General features: G+C 36.0%; 1 protein-coding gene across 8 annotated transcripts in view; it reads right to left on the bottom strand.

Annotated features, from left to right (window-relative positions):
• The window catches only part of ERBIN (erbb2 interacting protein), a 133,578-nt gene that overhangs the window by 59,421 nt on the left and 56,177 nt on the right, over positions 1–17,980 (bottom strand). For all 8 annotated transcript variants that reach the window (XM_047833840.1, XM_047833919.1, XM_047834082.1 and 5 more), the window contains exons 5-7: positions 5,625–5,703; positions 3,969–4,058; positions 1,823–1,879 (exon numbers count right to left, since the gene is read on the bottom strand). In XM_047833840.1, the coding sequence (XP_047689796.1) occupies positions 1,823–1,879; positions 3,969–4,058; positions 5,625–5,703 (226 nt within the window). The remainder of the gene's footprint in view (positions 1–1,822; positions 1,880–3,968; positions 4,059–5,624; positions 5,704–17,980) is intronic.

Raw genomic sequence — 17,980 nt, 5'->3', positions numbered from 1 at the left:
GGCAGAGAGAGAGACAGACAGAGGATCCCAAGTGGGCCCCCCCTGCTGACAGCTGAGAGCCCAAAGCAGGACTCACAAGCCGTGAGATGATGATCTTAGCCGAAGTCAGACGCTTAACCGACTGAGCCACTCAGGAGCCCCTACATCTTTTTTTTTTTTTTTAAGGTAGGCTTCACACCCAGCAGAGAGCCCAACGTGGGGCTTGAACTCACATCCTGAGATCAAAAGTCAGATGCTTAATTGACTAAGCCACACAGGTGCCCCAATTTACGTCATATTTGAATCTTTTAGCAGTCAGGTTTTGAACTAATGAGTCATCAATGCCAGTATCCCATCTGTAAAATACTTAAACCTTTTTGAATTTAATATGGTTAATTTCCATTTTAATTTACACTCACAACCATCACTACAAGCTCCAATCATTCGTGCGCTGAACAATGACTCAGTTAATACATAATGTCTTCTGGGAATCAAAACGAGATATGCTCTTTGTCCTCAAAGACGTACATTCATGGGGGGAAGGTCAAAGTACATGTGCACGTGCATATTAGTTGGTCAGGTAAAATGGGAGTAAAATGTATATATAAAAAAAGAATTACGTGGTAAATTTCATAACAGATATAAATAAGATGCCAAAGAAGAGGTAACAATTAACTCTTGACAATTCAATCACAAGAGAAGTTGGCAACATTTTCTATAAAGGATCAGAAAGTAAGTAATTTATGCTTTGTATACAGTCTCTGTCACAGCTACCTGACTCTAACATTAGAGAACAAAAGAAGCCATAAGCAGTTCATAAATGAATGTGTTTCCAGTGAAACTTTACTGACAAAAATAAACAGTGGGCCAGATTTAACAGGACTGTATTTTGCCAATGCTTACACTGCAAGAATGTAGCAATGAATTCAGTGAGTTTTAAGGTACTCCTAAATGGACATAGACTACAGGGCACTTTGAGTCTGTAGATCTGTTTTAGTTTTATCTTATTTGCTCTTGGATGGCCATCTCTTCTGATGTTAGCTTACCAGTAGGGGGCCCTCCATCCCACTTCTAATTTACAATAGACTACAAAACCAGACAAATTCTTAGAAATTATAGTTACTCGACTTCACATGAAGACCCTATCGATCTCACTAACGAGTCCTATATATGAAAGCTCTAGTATATGAACTGGGACCTATATTGGGGACTCAGGTGGGCTTTATATACATATTATTTTCATATTTTAACACAAGACAGAGTTCCAGAAAGCTATGAAATCACTACAAAATACCAACAGCTGCAAAAGTTTTATATTCAACACTACTAATTAAAATATGACCACAAATGTCAGCCTTTTAAAATAATTTTCACTCATATTTTAGGTATTACAAAGTTAACATTTCTCTAAGAATGTAAGAATTCAAAATTTGGGGGTGCCTGGCTGGCTCAGTTAGTAGGGCATGTGACTTCTGCTCTAGGGGGTTGTAAATTCAAGCCTCCCATCGGGTGTAGAGATTACTTAAAAATCTTCAAAAATAAATCTTTTTTTTTTTTTTTAAATTTTTTTTTCAACTTTTTTTATTTATTTTTGGGACAGAGAGAGACAGAGCATGAACGGGGGAGGGGCAGAGAGAGAGGGAGACACAGAATCGGAAACAGGCTCCAGGCTCTGAACCATCAGTCCAGAGCCCGACGCGGGGCTCGAACTCACGGACCGCGAGATCGTGACCTGGCCGAAGTCGGACGCCCAACTGACTGCGCCACCCAGGCACCCCCAAAAATAAATCTTTAAGAATTACTTAAAAATTCTTATTTTAGAAAGGATAACACCTTTACTTACTTTGGCAACATTTTCAACTGGTTTTCTCTAAGCTCTAATATCTGGAGTTTAGTTAATCTGCAAAACAAAACAACAAATCAATAATCTATGACAAAGACAATGAATTTAATTATGATGTAATGTAATGCCCTACAGTTTCAAAGCAACCAATATTTATTGTGTAATTATAAAGTAAGAAAAGATGATTTCTGCTCCTCAGAATTAGTGGGGGAGGGGGAGAGTTAAACACTTCTACATACTTAAAGCACGTAATGTACTTAAATATAAATCCTACAGCATTTTCTGTGAAAATGCCTTCCCAAATTATTAGCCGGTAGTAGATTAGAGAACAATAATTCATCTCCAGAGTCTGGCTCTGAGAGAAAAAAGAATAAAAGAATGTAAGGTGATATAAAAAAGGGGAAATCCTCTGGCTGTTCAGTGATGCACATTCCAATAAAATTAGAGGGAAAATGAGCAGATTAGGCAGTCCAGAGGTGCTAGCTAATACCACAATGTTAATCATATTACAAAACATAAATGTATCAAATCAACATATTTGTTTATATTTGTATACCTTAACACACTGTATACCTTTGTATACACTGCATGCCTTTGTATACCTTAAACTTATACTATGTGTCAAAAATATTTTTTTGAAAAGTGGTCCAAAAGCCAGACACAGAAAAGGAATCTATCAAGCACACTAATTTTTATAAATTTACATGTATAATGTATACGCATATTACATATATACATACATATAGGTGTTTGTATATAAATATATGTAGCATGATAACATAGCTCCTACAAAACAGTCACTGGACCACAATGCCCAGAATTCATTTTTTCTTAATTGAAATATAGTTGACATATGACATTATTAGTTTCAGGTATACAACATAATGATGTGATATTTGTATATAGTGTGAAATGATCACCAAAGTAAGTATAGTTAACATTGATCATAATGATGTGATATTTGTATATAGTGTGAAATGATCACCAAAGTAAGTATAGTTAACATTGATCACCATAGTTACAAAATTTTTTTTCTTATGATAAGAACTTCTGAGATCTATTCTCTTAGCAACTTCCAAATATGCAATTCAGTATTGTTAACTATAGCCACTATGCTGTACATATATACTCGTAATTTATTTATAACTGGTACTTTTTGACCACCTTTACCAATTTTGCCCACTCTCACCCAATGGCAACCACCAATCTGTTCTCTCTGCATCTAAGAAGCTCAACTTTTGTTTTTTTTTTTTTTTTTAAGATTCCACACATAAGTGAGATCATACAGTACTGTCTTTATTTATAGACTAAAAGGTAAAATTAACGTGCCACTGAACAGCACTTTCTCTAGTAATTAGTTTAAAAACAGTAATAATTCTGGGGCTCTTGGGTGGCTCGGCTGGTGAAGCATCCGACTCTGGATTTTGACTCAGGTCATGATCTCATGGTTCGTGAAATTGAGTCCTGCATCAGGCTCTGAGCTGACACCACGACAGCCTGCTTGGGATTCCCTCCCCCTCTCTCTCTGCCCTCCCATGCTCACATGTTCTCTCTTTCACTCTCTTTCAATAAATAAATAGACATTAAAAAAAATAAAAATAAAAACAGTAATAATTTGATACCTATTATTCATTCATTCACTGATTTGTCTTTTCATTAAGAAAAATTACTCAGACACTATAATGACAAGAAGAACTGCATGTTCAGATATTGGTAGAGGTGTGTAATGGGGTAGACCCCGGAAACACACTCTCTTTTCTCCAGAACTCTGAGTCCAATGGAGAAAACATATAAATCAATAATCAGATCATTTTCAGATGTGATAAATGCTAAGAATAAAGCATTCTGTATCTCAAATATACAGAAATTACCCACATTTAAACCATTTTTGCATATTTTAAATAAATACCAATTCAAGTCTTACATTGCCTTTTCTTCTCAAAATTCACTGCTTATAATTTACTTGGGAAAATAAATTCAAAGACAAAATAACAAGTTCTGAAAAAACTATAAAAACCACAATGCTTGAAAATAATTACAAAAGAAGAGCCTATGAAAGTGTAATTAATAGTATAACTGAAGCAACTTGTTTTGTAAACTTTGCAAGAGTTAACAAGAAAAGGTTTCAGAAGAAACTGTAATTTACCTGCCGAAATTAGCTGGCAAGAACTCAAGGAAAGCATCATTTAGATATAGCTGGGTTAGGTTTAACAGCTGAGAAAATCCATCAGGAAGCCTATATAAAATATATCAGAATTTAAGTTAAATTAATACACAGAATTTCAGTCTCTTACTGAATCTCTCTAAGAATGTGTCTACCCAGCACATGCTCTTAACAGATAACAGGCACCTTTTTACTTTTATGAGGGATCCTGAAACATTTCCCTTTTGTAATAATTTGTCTGTTTCAATGTTTATAATTTCATCTCTTTGTAAAAAGGAAATGAAACAGTATTTGTCTCAAGAAGATAAAATGTGCATTAAAAGATCAAGTCTGAATGAGCCAAAATACAGAGAAATGTATTTAGTACATAACTATGACATCAGCAGACACTACTGAAATCTGCCTTATCTAACATCAGTCCAAAGGATTAGATAAGGAATTCCAAACCTTGACAGTTTTGACTTTTGGGGCTGGATAATTCTTTGTAGTGGGGAGGCTGTCTTCTGCACTGTAGTATGTTTAGCAGCAACCCTGGCCTTCAGCCATTAGAAGCCAGGAGCACCACCTACCCCCCACATGTTGTAAAAACCAAAATTGTCTCCAGAATTTGCTAAATGATCCTTAGGGGCAAAATCATTCCCATTTGAGAACCACTAGTTGAGATTATTTTCAATTTCAACATCAGGCCCTTAAACAATCACAAAAAGACTGCATAATTTTATAATAAGCAAATGAAAAGAAATAATTTAAAAAAGCTAAATAAAATCTTAAGGCCATCTGAGAATCTATGTATGTATTAACTTTACCTTTATTTCCTCTGGTTTGCAAAACAAACTATAGATCTATAACTGGGTGCTAGAGGAATATTTTCAGCTAAAGATGAAACATCATCTGTACATGTTTTTCCTGGATTTTAACAAGTACAAAATTCTCTTGCAGTGAGACATCCCAGAGTCTTTGACTGATCTTGTTTCTCTCCTACCTCACACTCCTTCATCTACCACAGCAAATGAAGCATCACTGTTCAGAAAAACTCATTAAATACAGTACTGTAATACATGAAAGTTGGTTTTAGTGTTCGACTTAGCTATATTAAGCTATGCTCTATTCATCTTTTGTTTCACCATTCCATTTTTGCAAAATTTAACAGTTTTGGTGTCAGGAAAGCGTTCTATTTATAGCCACTACCATCATAAAAGAATATTTATGACCTCTGGTATACGGTGTAACCAATCACATGGTTTTGTTGTTGTTTTTACCTTCTTGATCTTTCACTGTCTTTTATTATTTTCGAAAGTTTTAATGTGCTGCACAGCTGATTTGCAAGTGAAGATATTCTTACATTGTGCAAATATCACTGAACAAGGAGACCTGGATTCTAGCCTCGTTTCTGATACAAACTATCTGCGAGACCTGGAACAAAACACCTGCGTTATCTGTTTGGATGTCTAATTTACTTTTGCAAAATATGGGTTTAGAAAAAACACTTAAGAGGTTTCTTTTTAATCTAACATTAAAATTTTGTACAGATTTAAGGCTGATATCAACTAATCATTAAAATATAGAAAGCAATTTTCTACTACTATCTCATAGATGTTTTATTCACAAAAGTAACTTATAACTCAACTGAGAACTTACTTGGAAATAGGGTTTACACTGGCCTCCACAACTGTCAAAACTTTACAATTTTTTATATTTTCTGGAAATTCCTGTATTCCTAGAAAATGAACAGATAATCAATAATCAAATTAAAAGGATCTTTTATAAAAGATAAAATAATAACATAAAATTACCATATACCTTGCAGATTCAAAATTTACCAACTAAGTAGGATCTAGATAAATTGACAACAACATCAATCTAACAGAACTACCTCTACAACGATTTCTCTTTTCTCTTCATCTTTTTTCATGTGCCTCTTTATAACTGTCAATTACTAATTTTACCTGCCTTTTTTTCCTTGAGTTCTTCTGAAAATTAGTTAATACCTTCTCTATTTGATGATGTGAAGGATACAAAATGCAGAACACTTAGCAATCTACCTATTTTTCTGCTGTACAAAGATGAATTACTTTTTTTAATGCTGGGCTCCAAATTAAGGTGGCCCCTAACATATGTATATATGTAAGGACAAAACTGAAAACAAAGCTGAAGATAGAAGAGGTTAAAAAAAAATATATGTTTGATATGACAGCAGATATGCCAGAAGGCAGCTGCTGAGCAAAATTTCTGTAAAATACCATACAAATGTTGTGACAAGCCAAATTACAGTAAGCTTTCTAAGCACTTACTCTTATTTTCACAAACTATCTCTGCAAAAATATATTAATAATTTGTGAATAACCCACAAACTTTAAGTAGCAATATTGTAATCCAAACTAAAAGAATGTGAAATCTTTTTCAAATATTCCAAAAACTCTGTTTGTAAGATTCATTCCTGTAATGACACAGTATGATTATTCCACATGGTTGACACTAAAAGATCATTTAAACTTCTTTCAACTTCATCACTGTATCATTCTTTTTAAAAAAATTTTTTTAATGTTTATTTGTTTTGGAGAGAGAGACAGAGTGCGAGCAGGGTAAGGAACACAGAGAAAAGGAGGCACAGAATCCGAAGCAAGCTGCAGGCTCTAAGCTGGCAACACAGAGACTGACACAGGGCTCGAACCCATGAACTGTGAGATCGTGACCCGAGCCAAAGTCAGATGCTTAACCAACTGAGCCACCCACACATCCTCGTCACTATATCATTCTAAGTAAGCAAGTTTACCACAGTGCCAGACACAGGATTTCAGGTGATGAAATATGAATGGCACAAAATCACCAACTGGCAAATAGTGCAGTAATAACTGTCCAGTCAAAATTCATATAATATTAGTGGGTAAAATATTGATGAAAAATTGGATATTAATATAGTCTCAAAGTTTCTCCAAAAAAGATACTTACTAATCATAAAAGGAATAGAGCAATTATAGTGAAGAAATCTCACAGGCACCGTCCTAAACTGCTTCAAAGTTAGCATCACTAGTTACCAGCATCATCATGTGGCACCTAATCTAAGATGCACTGAGAAGATGCAATATCATTACTCTCATATTCTTGCCAAAAATATGTAACATGAAGTTAATCATATGCAAACATCAAACAAATCCAAATTTAGGGAAATTCCACTGTGGAACTGGCAACTAACTTTAAAACTATCAAGGTCAAAAAAGACAAAAGGAAGATTGAGAGCTACTCAGGTAAGAGACCCAAGAGTACAACTGGGAGACTGTATCAACGTCAGTATCTATCTTGTTCTAGAATATTACAAAAAGTTACCATTGGGTAAACTAGGTAACAAGCACATAGGATTACTCTATAATTCTTAGAACTGTACATGCATTTACAATTATCTCAATAAAAATTTCAATTAAAGAAATCTGGGCTCAATGATTCCTACGGGAAGGTTTTAGTACCATTGTTTTTATTACAAATTCAATTTCTCTAACAGTCAAAATAATTCATTTTCTCAATTTCAGTTTTAGGAACTTTTGCTGAAATTTATAGAGTTCATGTAAATCTCCAAATCAGCAAATATAAGCAATGATGGATATCTTATGATATTAAGGAATTACTGTTAGCTGGGTTTAAGTATGGCAATAGAGTGATTTCATCTTGACACACTTATGTATGAAAAAGGTTATCCACGATTTGCTTTCAAACAATCAGAGATGGCAAAATAGGAGGTATGGATGGAGGTAGAGTAGGAGGTATTTAAGATACTGATAATGCTGAAATTGATAGGTATACAGGCTTATTCTATTATTCTACTTTTGTGAATGCTTGAAATGTTTCACTATAAAAGATTACGACTGCTCAGTTACTAAAAACAGACTCAGACACAAAAGGACTTCAAAACAGTTACTATTCTTAAAGGGGGAAAAATGGAACATTATCTATTTTTTATTTTTAATCTTTATTTATTTTTGAGAGAGACAGAGACAGAGAGTGAGTGGTGAAGGGGCAGAGAGAGAGAGAGGCAGACACAGAATCAGAAGCTGACTCCAGGCCCCAAGCTGTCAGCACGGAGCCTGACGCGGGGCTTGAACTCATGAACTGCGAGATCATGACCTGAACTAAAGTCAGACGCTTAACCAACCGAACCATGCAGGTGCCCCAAAATGGTACATTATTTAAGAAATAAACAGAAACTTCACAAATGAAAAATAAACTATCTGAATGAAAAATCCACAGGACAGGATTAAAAGATTACACAGGGTGCCTGGTTGGCTCAGTCAATTAAGCAGTTAAGCATCTGACTTCAGCTCAGGTCACGATCTCGAGGTTTGTTGGTTCGAGCCCCGTGTCGGGCTCTGTGCTCATAACTCGGAGCCCAGAGCCTGCTTCAGATATTCTCTCTCTCTCTCTCTCTCTCTCTCTCTCTCTCTCTCTCCCCCTCTCTCTCTTCTGTCCCCCATCTCCCACCCTCCCTCTCACGCTCTCTCAAAAATAAACATATTTTAAAAAAGAAAAAAAGACTAGACACTGTAGGAGAAAATTTCAGTGAGCCAGAAGTCATGGCAACAAAAATTAGCCAATCTGAAACACGGGAGAAAAAAAAGAATGAAAAAAAAAATCAACAAAACTGAGAATACACAGACAATTTCAAACAGGCTAACATGTATTTATCTATCTTTAGAAGTTTATTTACCAGCCTACCACTAAAAATACATGCTCTTTTTTTTCTGTTTTTGTTAATATATTGTCAAATTGGCTAATGTAAAGTGAGCTCTTGGGTTTTGAAGGGAGAACCTTTGCTTTCTCTTTCTTTACTACTTGAATTGGACATGGCAGTTATCAATGTCACCAGATACTTCCAAACTCCTCTCCAGGGTGGCAATGCCAAGTTTCATACCATGGCATCTATACATATTCTATTTTTGTTTTAAAGTTCATTAACTTATTTTTGAGAGAGAGACAGAGAGAGAGAGAGAGAACACCTGTGCAAGCACAAGAGGGGAGGGGCAGAGAGAAAGAGAGGAAGAGAGAGAAGAACCCAAGCAGGCTCCATGCCACCATCGTGGAGCCTGAAGCGGGGCTCAAACTCACAAACTGCAAGATGATGACCCGAGCCAAAATCAAAAGAGTTGGGTGCTTAACCAAATAAGCCACCCAGGTGCCCCTATTTATACATATTCTTGTTGATATCCACTATTATCTTTAAATGCCAATGTAAGGGGTTGAACCTCACCAGAAATAATATAAATTTAAATTTAAATTAAAGCTAGGTATGTTCTTGATATTTTCTAGTGATACTGAATATACTTTCTAGGTATTTTCTAATGATGCCCAATACCTTTTCATGTGTTTAGTGATCATTTTTTCTTTCTTCTTGAACACCTTGTCTACTACACATTTTTCTACTGGATTATCTTTTCATTATCGACTGTAACCATTCTTTAGAAATATTAGTACAGCAAGTTTTTCTCACACATTGTCATGTGTTTTTATTTACCTATTTTGTCATATTGAAATGTCATTCCCTTACTACTATGCTTCTTATATCCTGAACGAGTTATCTTTTCTATCTCGAAGTCATAAAAATACTCTCCTACATTTTCTGTTAATCGTAACTTGTTTCTTGTACTATTAGCCTTAATTCATTTTGCAATTTATTTTAGCACATACTATGAAGAATACCTTTGTTTGTTCTATTTCTCATATAAAAACATTGTTCCAGATGCACCTGGGTGGCTCAGTCATTTGAGCAACAGACTTTGGCTTCTGTCACGATTTCGTGGTTCTTGACTTGGAGCCCTGCATTGGGCTCACTGCTGGCAGCAAGGAGCTGGCTTCGGATCCTGAGTCCCCATCCCCCACTCACTCTCTCAAAAATAAACAAACATTCAAAACAAAACAAAACATTGTTCTAATGCTTACAAAATAGTTGTTTTCCTTATTCCATTGATTTCTAGAGGCACCTCTGTCATATTCCAAATTCTCTCATGGTTATATTTCTAGACAATCTTTTCTTTCAGATCCTTCTACTGATCTATTCCATAGTTTCATGCTTTTCTTCCATTTAGATTGTACACCCCATTTTCTGTAAAGTTCATTTCTAGATATGTGTGATAGATTGATTGCATTGATGGATTTTGCTCCCTATCTCACTCTCTACAATGTGGTGTTTCAACTTTTTCCATCAAAATATTAAGTACAATTTCCCTATTCCTGATTCTGGGCTCAGCCATGTGTTCAGCTTTGACTATAAAACATTAACAGAGTGGATGAAATCAAGGGTTTAAATAAGTTCTGGATAATTTCCACTACCTCTCAGACTCATTGCTCTGTGAGAACACGGCTGTGATCACTTGGGCTAGCCTGATGGAGGATGAGATCTATGGCAGAGTGATTCCTGTCATCCCAGCATAGGATTTCCAGCATTGCAATGTAAATGGTCCATTTTTTTTTAATACTTTTGTTATGTATGCATGTACGTTACATATGTAGGCTTCATGCCCAGCATGGAGCCCAATGTGGGGCTTGAACTCATAACCCCGAGATGAAGACCTGAGCCAAGATCAAGAGTTCGATACTTACCAACTGAGCCACCCAGGTGCCCCAAACAGTCTTTATCTAGTTTTGTTATGAAAGTATATTTTACCCTTATAGAGTTTTTTACTTTCCCCCATTACCCTAATCTACATAGTTTTTTTATAAATAAGTGATTATCCAAATTCCATGAAGGTTTAGTCAAACTTGCTCTTAAAAGTAGGCTTGGTGGTTTTTCTGACTACCCAATTTAATACTGTATTCACTGGTCTTTTCAAGTTTTCTGCTTCTTGAGTTGATTCTGGAAATTTATTTTTCATTTCATCTAAGTTTTAAAATTTAGTGGCTTTATACTATTCACTCTTTTTCTTTTGAGTGAAAACTTACTTTTTAATAAAATGGTAGCAATAAGAATGTGAGAGATGTTGCTTTTGGAGGTAATGGGGGACAAGAATTTTCTTAATGGTTAAATAAAAACTTAACCCTATTTGAAGTCACAAATTGGAAATACTGATCTACAAAGCATCCCTTTTACCTAGAAATTTAACACCTCAATTATACATTTTAGTGTATGTATACAATGAATTAAAAGTATCTGTGTTTCTTCCGTTACTGCTAAGAGGTTTTATTCACGTTGCTTAGATTTTCTATTCAAAGCACTTATAACTATTTAGTATATTTTACCTTTTTGCACAACAAACATTTGCTAAATTTGACTTACTACCCATAACATCCCTATTTTTTTACACTAATTTTCTTCCTTCTTTTCTCTCATTCATTTACATACAAAATATGTAAGGAGTACCTGGGTGGTTCAGAGAGTTGGGCGTCCAACTCCTGAATTTTGGCTCAGGTTGATTTTGGCTCAGGTCCCGATCCCACAGTCCTGACATTGAGCCCCGAGTCTGGGCTCTGTACTGAGAATCTTTCTGTCCCTCTCCCTCTGCGCCTCCTGGCTTGAGCTCACTCTCTCTCTCTCTCTCTCAAGCAACAACAACAACAAAATATTTAAGGTTACTGAATCATGTTCTTTAGGAGTTAAATTCTTATCAGTCCTTTAAATAATGTGAGACAAATAATTTGTCTCAAGTGGTAATTCTGTTGAGGACACATTAAAAACACTTTAATAGATTAAAACAGTACCCCTTTGCTAAAATGACTTTATACTTTAAAAAACTTGGGGGTGCCTGGGTGGCTCAGTTGGTTAAGCGTCGGACTTTGGCTCAGGTCATGATCTCATGGTTCAGTGCTAAAGTCAGCACAGAGTCCACTTCAGATCCTCGGTCTCCCTCTCTCTCTGCCCCTCCCCAACTTGCAGTGCTAGCTCTTGCTCTTGCTCTCAAAAATAAACAAACATTAAAAAAAAAAATTGACTATATGCTAACTAACTTGGATGTAAATTTAAAAAATAATATAAAAAATAAAATTTTCAAAAAAAAAATTGTATGGGGGTGGCAGCAGGGTTTCCAAGGTAGATGCGGTGTTCAGGGGCCAGAAGTGGGAGACACGGAAGAAAAGGGCAAAAAAGACAAAGGGTTTGGAATATTAGGAAAAAGGTGCAATGAACATCTGTTAAAACAATTCACTCCATAAACATACATTTCTCTTCTGTAAACACCAAGGAATGCAATTACTGAGTTAATTACATGGCTCTTGATGTGGTGAATTATACGAATTCATTTTCAAATACTGAAGTAACTTTGAGTATCTGCAGAGCATCCCACTTGGGGGATACTTTTTTTTATTATTCTTATCAAATACTTATTTTTAAAAAATTTTTTTAAACATTTATTTATTTTTTGGGACAGAGAGAGACAGAGCATGAACGGGGGAGGGGCAGAGAGAGAGGGAGACACAGAATCGGAAACAGGCTCCAGGCTCTGAGCCATCAGCCCAGAGCCTGACGCGGGGCTCGAACTCACAGACCGCGAGATCGTGACCTGGCTGAAGTCGGACGCTTAACCGACTGCGCCACCCAGGCGCCCCCAAATACTTATTTTTAAAATAAAACATTCCACATTTAGAGGAGTGGCAGGGGAAGGGCATTCCACAGTTTTCATTAGCACCCACTTCATTTGAAAACTTAGCTAAATATCTCATTTCTTTGGCCTTTTTAAGTCCTTAAAGTGTCATGAAACTGTCTATATAAAAGATATTATCCAAGAGCTATAATATTTTTAGTACATGATCAAGTCTACTAAGGAGAAAAAAAGACCAATTAGTTTGGTATGTTTTACTGATCTAAACTTTTATGTGGAGAAAGAATAATTTCAAGAGTTCTATATTAGATTTCTATAATTTTAATATTTCATGGAAAAGTAATGTTTTTATCATCTTCCACAAATAAACATATATTTTATATTTTTAAAAATTTAAAGTACTTTATTCCATAGCTTGAGGTTTATAAAAAGTAACCAATCCTTATCTATGAAATTAGTAATTCTAAATCATCTTCAGCTTTCAGATACATAGTAATAATTTTTCCATAAACAATTACTTTTGAAATACTTTTGAATTACTTTTGAAATACTTTTCTACTTGTATAAATTGCTAGCACTGCATTTACTATGACTTCAATCCCTACAGGTTCCAAATCTGTATCTCTGGTACCCTGCCCTCTCCTTAACTTCAAAAAAGAATTTTCAAATGCCTTCTACATACTGCTTAGGTATCTCAAACAAAACATGGGCCACAGTGAAATTACCTATACTTTGTATTATTCAGCAAATAGGTACCAACTGCACACAGTGTAAGACACTATGCTAAAGACTGTAGATACCAAGACAAGGTCCCTTTTCTTGAGAAGCTAAAACTGAGCCAAAAAAAAAAAAAGAAGTTTTCACCCCACCAGTTTATTTCCTTCCTCAGGAGTCTTCCTTCGCAGGATCTTTTGCACCTTTCCTCTCTTCTTCTAGGTCTCTTAATGGTGGGTTGCCCCCCCAGGGCTCATTCTTTGGGTTTCTTGTCTTTCACACACAAGGCCTTGGCTACTATTTCCAATATCCAGCTGTATATACCATCTCTGTGCTGACAACTCCCATATATGAAGAGCTAGCACAGTTCCCTCTTGACTGAGAACTCCTGACCCCTGTGAATAACTAGGTATCTTATTTCAAATAAAACGTGTCCAAAAATGACCTGATTTTTTCCACTAAAAACTGCAACTCCCACAGATGACCCCTTTTCGACTGTCAGCACCTCTATCCTTCCACTTGCATAGATCAATACCACTGAGGTCATCTTTACCTCTTACCTTGGGTTCTACATGCAACCCATCTTAAAATCTTGTCGACTCAACCTTCAAGACATCTAGAGTCTGTCCACATTTCACTGCTTCTATCACTATCATCAGAGATAACATCCCAACTGGTTACTTTTCACCCTTGTACCCACAATGTTTCCACACATGACCAGCATAAATCTTTAAAATACAAATCAGATCATGCTCTGATTGATCTGCTCAAAGCTTTCCAAATGATTCCATATCACTGAGAGTAAATGTCAAAGAACATACTATTACCTACAAGGCTCTCACTCTCTGACCACTACTCTTCTCGCTCTCCCATCTTGCTTACTATCTTTTAGTTACCCTGGCCTTCTGTTTCCCATACATATTATGGACACTTGCACCTTACCAACTTTACACTGGCTGTTCCCTTTCTGGTACTTCTTACCTTAGATACCTACATGGCTAACTTTTCAAGTCCTTGCTCATGTCACTGTCTCAAGGAGGCCTACTCTCAAAGCTTATGTTAGCCAGTCTTCAAAGATGGCTCATTTTATCCTTAAAGTATGCAGAACCTGAATTTTATCATGAGTTACTTCTTAATTCTCTAACAATTTCAAATATCTGTTCCTTTTTCATTTCCAATTGAATACTGCTCCTTCTTTGTCATATACCCTTTTTATAAGAATTTGACTCTGTTGCTCAAACTTAGTAAATGGAAAACACTAGATTAGATGTTACAAAATGTGGCTGTCCTCTTTATCTTACTATTGCTTCGTTACAGAAGAACTCTTTCTCTACTGCTGGGACAGAGCATATACCTCCTGACATCTAGGAGCTGGCCTGGTACTATGAGCTAGTCCTGTGTTTTACTATGAACCATCTACTTGGCATTCAAAGAGAGGTCTTGGTATTCTCTTGTTAAACTAAGTAATTTCAAAGAGTATCAACATCAGACCAGGACACTCTATGACCATGAAAGATCAAGACAACAGCAAATTTGTACAGTTAACCTTCAAACAACATGGGTTTGAATGGTGCAGGTACACTTATACAAGGATGTTTCTTACAGTACTGTAAATGTGTTTTCTCTTATGACTTTCTTAATAACATTTTTCCACTAACTTTATTGTAATAATACATTATATAAGACATATACAAAATATGTTGCATGTTATGTTTATTATACATACATAATATATGTTAGGGGTAAGGCTTCTTGTCAACAGTAGACTACTAGCATAGTTAAGTTTGAAGGGAACCAAAAGTTATACACAGATTTTCAACAGTGTACAGGGTTGGTGCTCCTAACTCCTACATCGTTCAAGGGTCAACCATCATCATGTCTGAACAAACACAATCAAATGTAATTACATCTGAACAAATATGAACATCGTCCAAAACACAAAATATCAAACAACCCCTTCTCCCAACTGTTGAGTGACTGCTGTTTCTTTATCAATTACAATTTTAGCCTTGCTGTAATATGCCCTCCCTAACAGGTAAGATTTATTCTAATTCCCAATTATAGAGCTACCTCTACTTCTTGACAGCATTGTGTCCAGAGTAAAACCTCATATTCTAAACCCTCCCCCAAATCACCAAACAAAAGCTCAAATCCTGTAATAAGTCTTTATTTTTAATACCTTGAGACACCACTTAGATTCCCACAGTATGGGTTTTTACTCACTGCATCAAGTAATAAACCCAAACTGTTCAACCATAGGTGAGTTTCTGGTGATCTCTGCTGAAAGGGCATCAATATTCCAATGTCCTAATTACAGAATATAAGTTAATAGTAGCTCCTTAATGTTACTGCACTTGAAATGCTATGGTACTAAATAGCACAGAATATAATAGGGAGTTCCATTCAAAACAGTCAAAACCAGGAACTGCAAACTCAAATAATTATACCGATCAAGGGATAATAGATGTATGATTTGACAAGGTATATAACATGAGTGATAAGGCCGCCCATGGTAAGGCACAGTGAGTGCACCCCCAGTTATAGTCTACATCATTAACATACTTGGCAATGACAAGTGATCACTGGTCTAAATATTTTTAAGTTCCAGGTTAGTTTAACACATGGTTTTTCTTCTTTTTTTATCTTAAAATGACTTCCCAAGACATCTGTAATTTTCCTCATCATCAATTTAACTTCTCTGAACTTAAAGTGAAGAGCCTTTGCCAGCAGTTGGTCCCCAATCATATTTTCTCAGGTTCAATGAACTTCTTTCTGTTTTCACCATGAACTTTCAATTCATTCTTCCTGGGCTTTTGGACTCAATTAAAAAGAAAGGCCTTATTTAACCTCTCTAGCATTCCCGTATCAGAAAGATCTGAACTACTCTTTCTGGTTTCTCTGGTTTTCTTACAATTTTCTGGCTTTCTATTCCATGTGCTCAAACAGATGAATTAACAAGTAGGCAGTCTTCATTTCTTTTATCTCCCCTTCCCAACCAGCATCCTCAATCAATTACTCTGGCAGAATATTTTAATCATCATCACCATTAGTCTTCTCAAGAAGGAAAGGCCATTTGAACACAAGAGATAAGAACTTCTCGAACACTAGTTGCTGTTTGCAATGACTTGGGATAGCAGCTTGGTGAGCTTTTTCTTTCTTTAAAAAGCTAACAATAAACCAAAACTTTAGTCATAAAAGGAAGATTCATAAAGTCACATGACTTTACTCATTAAAAGAACACTCACAAGATGATGGAATTGTATAAAACAGGTTTTCAATATAAGCAGCAAGAAACGGCTGAAAAAAAGAAAGGGGGGGTGCCTGGGTGGCTCACTTGGTTGAACATCCAATTTCAGCTTAGGTCATGATCTAGCAGTTTGTGGGATCAGGCCCCGTGTCAGGCTCTGCACTGACAGCATGGAGCCTGCATGGGATTCTCTCTTGTTCTCTCTGCCCCTCCCTGTTTCTCTCAAAATAAATAAATAAACATTAAAAGAGAGAGAGAGAAAGACTACAGTCCAATGGGTTGCCATAACTCAAACACATTACTTTTAAAAGTTGCACAAAAGTCTAAAACACTGATTTAAGGGGCACCTGGGTGGCTCAGTCCATTAAGTGTCCAACTTTGGCTCATGTCATGATCCCACAGTTTGTGAGTTTGAGCCCTGTGTTGGGCTCTGTGCTGACAGTTCAGAGCCCGGAGCTTCTTCAGATTCTGTGTCTCCCTCTCTTCCTGACTCTCCCCACTCATCATCTGTCTCTCTCAAAAATAAATAATAAAAAAACATTTTAAAATAACATAAAATAAAATAGGATTAAATTAAATTATATTAAGTTAAATTAAATATTGATTTAAGGACTCTGCAGGACCATAATCACACCATTCTCAATTCAGAGTAATAAACCTGGGGTTAATGCATTTTCAGGAGGTATATGTTCATTATTGAGCCAAGTAATATTTTCTTTTTTTTTTAATTTTTTTAACATTTATTTAATTTTGAGTGAGAGAGCAGGGGAGGGGCAGAGAGACAGGGAGACACAGAATCCAAGCAGGTTCAGCCTCTGTGGTGATAGCTCAGCACGTGGGGCTTGAGCCCAGAGACCACAAGAGCATGATCTGAGCCGAAGTCGGACGCTTAACCAACTGAGTCACACAGGTGCCCCAAACCAACTATATTTGCATACCAGGATTGTGGCATCAATTTACCAGCCTTTCCCAGGTGCATACAATTGTATTAGTAATAGTCAGGTCTCTTTCCTTATACCTTAACATCTCCCATTTAAAAAGATCAAAAAGTAGAAAACATAGCCCTTTAGGATGGAGGTTACATTTAATGACTTCTACTGTCACAATTCTAGAATACTATGGAGCTGACTTAACTATCAGCATATGGAGAGCTACAAAGGCAATGGATTTAAGTTCATTTACTTTGAAATTTATCAGGCAATACTTGTCATTCTACTAAGCACGAGGAATTGAAACTAATTTCAAACTGCCCTTAAAGAGAAGTTTCAAGCTGAGGAAATCTATTTAACCTAAATATAACCATGATGGGAAAAGTCACACAAATTAAAAACCAACTGACCTAAACTCTTCAAAATGGCAACGTCATGAAAAACACAAAAAGATGGGCAAACTATTCCTGATTTTAAAAGATCAAAGAGACAAAACTGAACGCTATGAGATCTTTAACTTTGGAGGTGGGGGAGGAAATAGCTAAAAGGGGCATTTTTAGGAAAGAGGGAAAATGTAATGTCAAATTT

Source organism: Prionailurus viverrinus, chromosome A1 (genome assembly GCF_022837055.1).
Source record: "Prionailurus viverrinus isolate Anna chromosome A1, UM_Priviv_1.0, whole genome shotgun sequence".
NCBI classification, from domain to species: domain Eukaryota; kingdom Metazoa; phylum Chordata; class Mammalia; order Carnivora; family Felidae; genus Prionailurus; species Prionailurus viverrinus.
The sequence above is the reverse complement of the archived record's forward strand: the minus strand, read 5'-3'. Positions and strand labels throughout refer to the sequence as shown.